The sequence below is a fragment of the Podarcis cretensis genome, assembly GCF_951804945.1.
Source record: "Podarcis cretensis genome assembly, chromosome: 4".
Taxonomy (NCBI): domain Eukaryota; kingdom Metazoa; phylum Chordata; class Lepidosauria; order Squamata; family Lacertidae; genus Podarcis; species Podarcis cretensis.
In genome coordinates, this window is record NC_137173.1 from 38,800,418 (window position 1) to 38,812,468 (window position 12,051).

Below are 12,051 nucleotides of genomic sequence, written 5' to 3' on the forward strand. Positions count from 1 at the left end.
TGATGCCTGCCTCCACCAGTAGATTCTTATATTGATCAGAGGACAACACATTTCTGAAATGACCCAGAACATAGAATACGTTCCTATTGCGTGCACTTCTGCTGCCACAGGAACTTTCCCTGGTGACTATGACATCAACAGTTGTTGGTGTGTTTGGAAAACATTAAGACTTGCTCTGCAGTGTGAATAGGCAGAACCTGCATGGTTTCTATCAATATTATTTTAAATGTTAACTTTAGTATTTTGCAAACATGGGGAGATTATTTATCTGTGTTTAATCCCTTTGTTTGCAAATGTTGAAATTTAAATCATTATTTCTGGTAAGCTAAAGCAAGCTGGATGAAGCTGTGATATGGGATATTCTTTGTTATAAGATTAGAATTTAGAATGCAATTTCCAAAATAGGGGTGAAATGAAACAGCTTAGATAAAACAGTGGTCTTCTAGGAGGAGCCCACAGCAAGTGTTAATAAGGTTCACATTCTATGCAGCTTCAGATGTATAGTAAGTTGGATCTTGGTTTCTGCATTTTACAGGTTTTTCCTTTAGATTGTAATAAAATGCCCTGCCTTTAATTCTGATCCTATTAATGGAGGCATTTTCATAGAAGAAAAATAATGCTCAGTACAATTTAAATACTGGAAATTCTCATCCTGTTCCTTTCACTGGTCCTATTCCCAAGTGCTAATTCCCACACCCTGTACCCTTACCCACCATCTTTGTGAGATAAGGAAGGGACACACTTTTTAAAGTTTATACCTCCTTGATGTGGTATGTTTCTGTAATAATGTATCACACCCAAGGGCAATTTCTTACAAGTATTAGATTAGACAATGCTGGTTATTATTTCATATAACTTGGCTGCAACCCTTCAAAAGCAGATTGAATTGAGAGTTAGGTCTGACCCCCGCCTGGATTTATCATAAAATATTAGTCTCTAAACCCATTATATCAGTGAAGATCCACATGAGACAGTCTCCAAGTTAAGACTTGGCAGGGCAGACAGTAGTCCTAGTTGCATGTAAATCTATTTAAGGGAAAATGTCTAGTCGTCCCAAGGTACATTGCAAATAAGTACTTCATTTAGACATTCTTACTTTGCTCAAGGAGGAAATAATATCAGGGTGAGGTTGTGAATTTTAATAGTGGTTTCCAAAGAAAATAGCTGCTGTGGACAAGTCTTCAGACCATTTTCTGCCTATTATTGGTTGATATGACCTCTTGGAACATTGCAAAGAAGTGCTTCACCCTCTACATGAAGCAGAGTCTATCAATCTATGATCTACTTTATCATTTTTCCAGTTACTGAAAATAAGTAATACATGGCCCATCTCTTAAGCCCTTTACTCACCCCATCATTCATTTTGGAAAGACATTGACTAAATTTTCACTTAGTTTCCATTACTAAGTTGACCAAACTTATTTCAAAGTTTTCAAATCTTCTCCCCCAGTATTCCTTCAGGTTTAGTCAGTTGATTTATTAATATTGAAAATAGATTAGTTACTTTGATCTTTATATTTGTCTTTCTCAAAATCCAACTTCATGTGCTTCTTTATTCAGTATCCAACTTAAAGTCTTTTTTCTTAATCCTGTATCAGTTCTGAATCTAATGTTCCTAATTTTATCTTTCCTAGTTTCTCTTATCACACAGAATTTATCAACAACTCTTATCTATGTAGCATAATGTTTAGATTAACGTATTTAGAACAAAAAGGGTAGAAAAATGATTATTTTTCCATAGAGCATAATATATAAGGCATTGCACACAAGTGCTCATAAAACTTGTATTGGACAAAATTTATTGTGATTGGAACAAACCTAGGCAAGTTGTGGTTTTCACTCTCCTCTCTGCAGTCTTCTCATGTGCAGCTGCAAAGAGTTAAGCTTCATTTTCTGTTCTTGATTAAACCTAATTTACGTTGCACACATCTGACAAATTTAGGTTCATCTTAAATCATGGGTTATGAAGCTGTTTACCTACAGTGTGGACATAGCCCTATACTGTGGTTAATCCAAAATTCAAAACCAAAGCAGAAAAGCTCTGGCAGAAAAGAAGAGGGAAGGATGGGAGTGGACAAGGTTCATCTATGGCAAGTTGAGAAATGGTGTGATGAGTCAAGTACTCTTTCTCTGAAACACTCGTGGCTTGTTTTTTGTCCTTAAAATGCAAATGAGTTAAAATGGGAGAATGGCTGCAAGTTTCCTCTGTTGGAACTGTTGGGTAGTTGATTCTAAGATGGAAACTTGCCCTTTGTGCTTTATTTCCTATGGGGCGGTGTGGCAGGAAGAGGCTGGGGAAGAGGAGAGGGAAGCAGGGATGTTAGCCAACTGTATTACTAGCACTAGGAAAGATCAATAAGTGGTCCACTGAAATGTCTAGCAATTTTCAGGTGAAAATTGTTTGGAAATCCCTGCTGTTTAGGATTGAGCAGCATGCGACAAGCACTGTTACTTGACTGGGACCATCATTTTGTTCTCAGATATCTAGTAGTGTAAAGAAAGACTTGTGGTTTAACTAGCATGACTGAGAAATTACCTAAAACAGCAGTTATTCAGTGCCCAGAGTGTAAAGGACAATATTTTCTTGCTTAAGTAGTTTACTGTAGGCTAAGAATTTCTGCTACTTCATGAGAACTTATCTTTCAGTCTTTCTCTGCAACAATAAATGTTAGAAACCCATATTTAATCTTTGCAGTAGTAATTCACAGAAAGACAATTTTTAACATACATGGATGGGTTAACCTATGTGTTAACCTGTTCCACCCCCACTGATATTGGCAGTAGCAGAAAGAAAAACTCCAGTGAACACAGTGCTGGGGAGGGTGCACTGCTATGATGGTGGTGTAAACCATTCCCTCCCTGGTTGTTGCGTTGATCATTAGAATGGGGTGTGCCTGTTTCTGTGCCTTGTGTGTTTGTGACCTGTATGCATGGTGGAGAGGGAGGAGTGTACCCACAATCACTGCTTTGTAGTAGCTTTCTATACAGTAGATTTATGAAACACAGACTATCTAGAACATCCTGATACAGATAGGTAGCCGTGTTGGTCTGCCATAGTCAAAACAAAAAAAATTCCTTCCAGTAGCACCTTAAAGACCAACTAAGTGTGTATCTGAAGAAGTATGCATGCACACGAAAGCTCATACCAAGAACTAACTTAGTTGGTCTTTAAGGTGCTACTGGAAGGAATTTTTTTTGTTAGAACATCCTGAGTATTCTATCATAATTTTAACTATTGATGTAGATAACAAAATAAATTTAAATGGCGCCATACTTCATGGTCTAAGCAAAAAAGTAGTATCATCTAACTTTGTTTCAGAATCAGCATGTGCAAATAGCCTTTTCCCAAATTTCAATCACCCCTTCATTGCAGCCACCTGAACAACACCACTGCATTCTGGGGCAAAGTGTTCAGTGGGGATGGGGGTGGAAGCAAGGCTTACTACTGACTATGTAAACTTTCCTCTCTGGTTCAAATCTTTACTTTTAAATGTATATCCCATTCTTCCAGTGGAAGATCGGGAGGGCTTACAACAAAGGAAAATAACTATTCTGTTAAATCGACCATTTAAAAATGGATGTTTGGTTGAACTTCCAAAAATGCGGTCTACTGCATAAAAAATAAAGTGCTTGGTAAAACTGAAAAGGGCTAACCTTCTGGCAGAAAGCACAAAGGGAGTGGGGGCGGAGGGTGGCAAACAAATCTCATCGGGTAAGTTATTCCACAGTCTGATAGCTATGGAATACGATCTCTCTCACCTCAATCATGCTTCTGCTACAGGCAGACTTGGGAGAAAGGCCTGTCCACAAAAATCTTAGGAACAGTGTAGGCTGGTAAGGAAGGTATCTTGGACCCACACAGTTTAGGACTAAAGGTAAGCACCAAGACTTTGAATGCTACCTGGAAACAAATTAACAACTAGTGCAGCTGTTGGGTAAACACTCACAAATACCCTTCCTGTATTATCGACCAACTGAAGTTTCTTAAGATTCTTTCAGGTAGCCTTGTGTAAAAGTACATCTGTTCAGGAATGGACGCATCACTATTTGCATTCAGATGCAAAGCTGGAAACAGGAGTACCCCCAAATTGCAACACCGATTTTCGTGGGCAGGAGTTACTCTCCAATCCAGAATAGACTGTATCCCGGGGGGGGGTGGGGGTGGTCTAACTAGGAGCATTGTTGTCTTGATTCTGGGCATCAACAATTTTTCTAATGTCTGATGAAAATAAGAATAAGTGTACCCTTAAATTGCATGCTGTTGACAAAATGTTCTAAATCCCTAAATCCAGAAGCTCCATGTAGATATTGAAATAGCATGGAGGACCAGACTAAACCCTTAGGTACACTATTGGCCAATAGCCAAGGCATAGTATGAGTCCTCTAGTTTTATTTGAATGAACTGCGGAACTTGCTATGAATAAACTATGGAACTGTAACAGAACTCTTGACTCTGTCTTGACTCTGGCAATAGGTTTAATTGCTTAAGTGGGCAGTAACAGTTTGTCTTTATTAATGTTAATATTTATCTTCAGATATTCCCATTGGAATGTACTATATCCTCATATTTCTTATAAATGTGACATTTATTCAATTCAAGGTGGCTCTACTGATCTGATTAGGAACTGAGCTATTATAATACTGTGTCTGATTACCTTGGCAGAAGAAAGCCCTATTGAACTGTACAAAATAGGTTTGCACTGCTCACCTACTTGTTGTTTACTGGCTGACTAATTATTCAGGTAGGCAGTGATGGACTACGTGGTGTCCTGCCCTATTCAATTAGTACGTCTGAGAAGAATTATCACAATAAGTCAAGTAGAGCACTTTTCTTTTGAAATAAAATTGCCGATAACTTCAAATAAATGTAATGCTAGTTACCATAACAATGTATAAAAAAAAGAAGCTATGTGAAAGGCATTCACTATCAGGCTGGAAGCCCTTCCATAAGCTATTTAGGAAGATTATCGATACAGTAATTGGCAGTATTTATATATGTCTGTGTTGAATATCTGGAGGTTGTTGGAGGATGGATGGCGGTTAATGGATTGAGGTTGAATCCCAACAAGACAGAAGTACTGTTTCTGGGGGGGCAGAGGGTGGGCAGGTGTGGGGAATTCCCTGGTCCTGAATGGGGTAACTGTGCCTCTGAAGGACCAGGTGTGTGGCCTTGTGGTCATTTTGGACTCACAGCTGTCTGTGGAACCACAGGTCATTTCTGTGTCCAAGACGACTGTTCACCAGCTCCAGCTGGTGTGCCGCCTGAGACCCCACCTGTCTGTCCACTGCCTCACCATAGTGGTAGATATCCTGTTTATCTCCTGCTTGGACTACTGCAATGTGCTCTATGTGGGCCTACCTTTGAAGGTGACTTCAGAAACTACAACTAATCCGGAATATGGCTGCTATACTGGTGACTGGGAGTGGCTGCTAGGACCATATAGCACTGGTCCTTAAAGACCTACAAGGTGTTGGTGTTGACCTTAGAAGCTATTAACAGCTTTGGCCCTATATATCGCCAGGAGTCTCCACCCTCCATTGTTCAGCCCAGACACTGAGCTTCAGCTCTGAGGGGCTTCTGGCGGTTCCCTCGCTGTGAAAAGTGAAGTTACAGGGAATAAGGCTGAGGGTGTTCTCGGTAGTCACACCTGTCCTGTGGAATACCCATCAGATGTCAAAAGGATACATAATTATACAGCCTTCTGTAGACATCTGAAGCCAGCCCTATATCAGGAAGCTTCTAATGTGTGATGTTCTCTTGGGTGGTGGTGTTGTTTCTGTATATTATGTTGGAAGCTGCCCAGAGTTGCTGGGGCAACCCAGTCAGATGGGCGGGGTACAAAAAATAAATTATTCTTATGTATTTTTCTGTAGTTGAACCAGTCGTGAGCCTAAAAAAGGGACCAAATGCTTTAATTGATGGTGCCAATCAGACACTTGCCGCAATTTGCACAGCAGCCACCGGAAAACCAGCTGCAGAGGTTCTCTGGGAAGGTAGTCTTGGTGAAATGGAATCCACTTCAACTTCATATCCCAATGAAACTGTGACAGTGGAGAGTAAATACAAAGTGGTCCCCACAAGATTTGCTAGAGGAAGGCATATAACATGTGTTGTGAAACATCCAGCCTTGGAAAAGGAGATTAGAATGGTGTATGTGCTTGACATTCAATGTAAGTAAGTTACAATATGTTCTCTGTTCTCATCACTTTGTCCTCTAAAAACATTTCATATTGCAAGTGATAGCATATCTTGTTGATATCAAATATCTCCAGGCTTTTAATACCTTTAAATGGTTCTAAATAGCCTTTGACTTAGACCTTACCCTTTAAAAATAAAAGCCCTGGGTTGGGAACAAGGAAGAATGTTGACATAGGTTTCCTCTCTCAAGTCATTCTACCTTGAGAAGTAGCTAGTAGCTAGCAATTGCTCTTTTCCATATTCTGATTTGGGTACCATCCCAAGGTAACTTGTGATTTATTGTTCGGCCATATTTATAATGTGGCTTCTCCCAGAAATATCTTGATCAGATTGCTTAAATGGTCAGGACCATTGCACAGCACATTTGAATTATTCCATAGTAACATCTTAATCTTGTCGTTACTGGCTATATATAGTCAAATAGGAAATAATTATGTATTTCACACTCTTACTTTGGGTCTTTGAAGTACCAAAACTTCAAGTTACATATAGACTTAAGAGTTTATATGTAACTTGAAGTTTTGGTACTTCAAAGACCCAAAGTAAGAGTGTGAAATACATAATGTGTTAACTTTAAGCTACAGGGTGCCCTGGAATAACAGCAGTTATCAGGGGTGGGGGATCAATTCAGGGGGTGCATGGCAACCATATTCTAATTAAATTCCAGGTTAACTGAAATTGATAACCTGCAGGATAGTTACCACTACTTAATGCTTATTTATTAGAATATGTTCCTGACAAATACATTTTGAAGTTGTATATATGATCTGTGCAGATAAAGTGCAATAAATAGTATCTAATTTAGATAATGTTAAATGTGTTGAGAATGTTAAGATGGTTTCTTAACAGCCCTCTGACTGACAATTTCACTTAAGACTGTTCCTTAATGGAATCAAATGCATTATGTCCAAATTCTATTGACGGTGCAGGTTGACAATGATGGCAAGCAGGCAGAAGGTGAAATCTGGGTAGGTTAGGTATTCATTAGAAGCTAAGAAAATAATTTAGATGGGGGCTGTTTAAAGTTGCTAGATTCTACAAAGTCTTACTTGTTTGTTTTCCATAGTAGCTTATGTTTATATATGTTTGTAGATTCCCCCGAGGTTACAGTGACTGGGTATGATGGAAACTGGTATATCGGAAGAGAGAATGTTTTACTCAGGTGTAATGCTGATGCAAATCCACTGCCAATGGAGTTTACATGGAGTCGGTAAGTTCTTGTTTAATTCTGGCATTCTTAAAAATGTAAAATATTTTTCAATTTTGTATCTTAATTTCTTAAATATATATCAGTCTGTGAATGCTATGTTGCAAATAGTTAATTTAAATTGCAAAGTTATGGAATTAATTACCATCCAATGTGGTAGTAGCACTTAGCATATGTGACTTCTTTAAAGGATAAGGCCAATCCAAGGAAAATAGGTTATTCAATAGCTATTAACCATAACAGTTCAAAATGTTCATCTTGAGTGGCAATATACCTCTAATTTACCAGATGCTTGGAGCAAACAGAGCGTGGCTGTTTGAATCTTCCAGAAGTACAGTGGTACCTCTGGTTGTGGACGGGATCTGTTCCAGAGCTCCGGTCAGATCCTGAGGTTTCCACAACCAGAGGGAGCGCTTCTGCGAATGCATGCACGGTGAAACCCAGAAAAATACTTCCAGGTTTGCCGCGTTCGCATCCTGAAGGTTATGCAACCGGAGGGAGGTGTGCGTATCCAGAGGTACCACTGTATCTGACTGGTCACTTGAGTGGGGAGTCAGAATTGTAGATTAGATGGTTCCTTGGTCTGTTCTAGCAAGAGAAATATTTTAAGCAGCATATTTGTCATAACTCAAAGCTTTCAGGGAGAATGCAACACTGGTTTTCACAGAAAAAAACCATCTCCTGCATATGCTAACAGCGTAAGAGAAAGACACAATTTGAATTATTTATGAATAAAATAGTATGCTTTATTGTTAAGTAGTAATACATTGCCACATTGAATTGATCAACAAACATAACAGGCTTCAGTATAAACTGTAGAATAGTTTTTTTGCAGAATGATCTATTGATTTTATGTATAGCAGGTTTGGAGATTAGATGGCTTTTTGAATTTCTGCAAAGCTGCTAGTATTTTGTTGGGGGATTGCCAGTCATGATTAATGTTAAACACAAATGTTGCAATTGATTAACTTTGGGTGACAGTTATACTTGATTCAGAAGTAATCTATGATCTATTATATTCATGGTATAAATATACAACAGAGTAAAATGTTGCATAACATTTTAAAAAGTTGCATCATGTCCATAACTAGTTAATAGCTGCCTTGTATCATTTTAAAGATAATTTTATTTTAATGTCATTTTATGTATAATCAATTGAAATGTAGTTTCCATCTTAATTTGCTGGCTCTGCAAATTATTTGAAGTTAAAATGCTCTCTGAAACTACAGTCAGTATATTTGTAGTAATGAAATCACCACTACAATTCAGTTCCAAATATAGCACAATGGAAGATTTCTTTCTTCTTTTTTTTAAAGGTCCAAACGTGTCCTATTAGAGGAACTGAGTTTGGATGTTAGTAGTAGTGACCTATACATTTTCAGTTCTTCTGCCCCTGATTTTGAAGCCATTCAAACCATTCTTTTGAAACTTGAAGCACCTTGTATTTTCATTGTCACTTTGGAGGATATCTGGCTTAAAAGCTCCCCTTTGGGCAGCTCTAGGGGCCCTGTTGCAGAAAAATAACAGTTCTTTGACCACCCCCCTTCAACTTTGGATCACAACAACACCAATCTTAAGTTGAAAAACACTGTCCATAACTGAAGATAGAAGATGAAGTGATATAAGTATTTAAAATCAACACTGATCAGGAGCATATCATGTTATTTTTTCCTTGTGACCAGGCATTTGCCCTTTTCCTTTATGTTAGGCTGAGGCTGTGTACACACCATACATTTAAAGCATATGGCTTTCCCCATAATTTTCCCTCGCAGGGCTACAGTTCCTGGCAACCTTAACAAACTCCACTTCCTAGGATTATTTTGGGGAAGTAAAGGTAAAGGTAAAGGTACCCCTGCCCGTACGGGCCAGTCTTGACAGACTCTGGGGTTGGTGCGCCCATCTCACTCAAGAGGCCGGGGGCCAGCGCTGTCCGGAGACACTTCCGGGTCACGTGGCCAGCGTGACAAAGCTGCATCTGGCGAGCCAGCGCAGCACACGGAAACGCCGTTTACCTTCCCGCCAGTAAGCGGTCCCTATTTATCTACTTGCACCCGGGGGTGCTTTCGAACTGCTAGGTTGGCAGGCGCTGGGACCGAGCAGCGGGAGCGCACCCCGCCGCGGGGATTCGAACCGCCGGCTCACATTAATGGAGACCAGGTCTAGTTTAGTAGGTGAATTAAGTGATGATATGCCACCTTTGTGTAGCGCTTGCATGCAGCAAGAAGAAAATATAATTAAATGCTCTTGAGAAGTCTTAATTTCTTCCTCTGTTGCATTGTGGGCAAGGTACTTTATTACTGAAGATGATATAGCTTCACATCCTGTAATCTTGCTGCAGTTGATCTTATTACATAACCGTTAAACATTGTTAACAAGACATTTAACATTTTTACTGTAGTAGTTTGGTTTGAATTAAAGTGTTGGTGCTTCTGCTTTGTAGCAAAATTCTGCTTATGTTCTGTTTATATTCATGGTGTTTACATGAATATATACAAATGTGAACATGTAACTTAAATGGGGGTGGGAGTGGGCGGTCCTTGGGTGCAACTAGTTAGGAGATTTAGAATGCTCTGTTCTCTCCTCTCCCTCAGTTTTGTCTGTGTGCCATGTATGAAGCAAATAAAGGATTTACACTTCTGTGCTGAACTTGCCAAAGATATGCATGTATACTTATAGAATAATTAACTCAGACTGATTGAGTTGTGATGCTGCATTGGAGGTATTGTGAGAAATTTAAATAGCACCCCACATCCACTCACCATTGCCATCTGATAAGCTGCTGGCTTGCTGATATAGGAAAAGGGCTCATCAAATGGCACTTTGCTGAAGGCTCTCCCAATTCTGGAGCCAACCCTAGATGAGAGAAAAGCAGCTTTGTAGCTAATATAACTAGCATGGAGGTACTGAGTAACACTGATGAGTTTTCTGCAGAGGTTCAGATGAGGAGCTACATACATGTATTCTGTACAGCATAAAAAGTAACTAAACAATTTCCTAGTCATTTAGATTATGATTTATGTAATATTATATGAATGAATTATATTAATATTATATGACTTAATTGTGTGATGTGAGATGATTGACCAGAATTTAATATACATTATTTGGAATGGGTATAAGGCTAAATTGATGTATGGACTAATGCTCAGCTCAGCACCCTGAGAAGAGAATTGTTTTAATACCAAATTTGACATTGTACACATCTCACCAATATTTTAAAGTAAATGACTAGCTCTTAGGAGTATGACAAAGTCTCAATGTTTGTGGCAATGCCTGCTGGGATCTTAGAAGTCAGTACAGAAGTTGAGCAGAATTTCAGGATGTCGAAACATGACAATTGAAATCCTTGTATATTTCTTTGTATGTCTTCATGATTCTCACAGTTGCCTAGCATGGAACTCTGTTTTGGAAACTGAGGGAAGAGTGTGTTACAGAAACCTAAGGCTGTTCAGTGGTTCTATATTAGTTTTAGAATACATGAACAAAATTACTTCTGAACTCCTTCAGTTCTCATATTAAATATAATTGTGAAATTCAGTTTTTTATTCCTCTTACTTTGAGATACTCTGCACATGAACTTATTTGCTTCTAGAGAAGGAGAACCTCTTAGCTATTTAAGAGGTTAAATAGCTATTTGAATAAAATATTAGATTTGGAACACTCAAAAATGCCTCTTTGTGATTCAGGTTGGATCGACATTGGCCTGAAGGTTTACAGCCTTTAAACAATACTCTGCATTTCAACAGTCCATTGACATATAATTATACTGGAACTTATGTTTGTACAGTGGCTAATCCACTTGGTCAAAAAAGTGATCAAAAGACTATCTACATACTAGGTAAGTCACTGGGTGTTTTTTTCTTCAGTATTTGAACAAACTTCTTAATGAGAGGTCAGCAATATAATGGTCATAGTGTGTTATTTATTGTTTCATTTTAACTATTAGCTTGAGAGAACATCATCCAGTTTGCTTAAAGTTCCTTGTAAGAACATTTCTATTGCATGGGATGTATATTATATAAGCAAAAATATAGGGATGTATCTGTACACAATGCTGACAGAAATAATGGTTGGCTTTATAGTAGCTGAAGCGACAGGGCTTTGGATTAGCCTTAGGAACACAAGTGGGCTGTAAGTGGGCAAATATTTGCCCTCCTGTAAAGATGATTGACATGACATAATCTAGTATGATCTTCAAAAGCAAACCAGTACACTTTTCTTTACTGTTGACACAGCTGTGGTTGAAATCAGGAGTTGGGGAAATGAAGTTTTAAGTAGGAGTTTTAAATGTACTTAACAATTATTTAAGGTATTGTTTCTTGTACTGTGGGCTGGGGATTGCCAGTGGGCGTAGCCCTGGCACAACAGCCCATCTAGTGCCTCCTTACTTTTCTGCCCCCTGGTCTTTCTGTAACTAAGACCAGCAGCTCACTGCATGCACATGTTTAGACGTAAATGACGGTTAGAGAATGAAGCTGTGGCATGCACAAAAAGGGGAAGGAGAAGAATGGGTGGGCTGACAGCCTGGCTGTATGTGAGAAGGAAGAGAGAGAACAGGAAGAAGGGAGGCAAAAGGAATGGACAGATGGAGAGAGAAGCCTTCTGGGAACTTCATTTCAACAGTGCTTGCATCCCATTCCTCTTG

General features: G+C 38.9%; 1 protein-coding gene across 1 annotated transcript in view; it reads left to right on the forward strand.

The window, feature by feature from the left end:
- NECTIN3 (nectin cell adhesion molecule 3) overlaps nt 1-12,051 on the forward strand; it is a 42,965-nt gene that overhangs the window by 11,951 nt on the left and 18,963 nt on the right. The window contains exons 3-5 of the mRNA XM_079974439.1: nt 5,875-6,171; nt 7,292-7,409; nt 11,093-11,244. Of these exons, the coding sequence (XP_079830565.1) occupies nt 5,875-6,171; nt 7,292-7,409; nt 11,093-11,244 (567 nt within the window). The remainder of the gene's footprint in view (nt 1-5,874; nt 6,172-7,291; nt 7,410-11,092; nt 11,245-12,051) is intronic.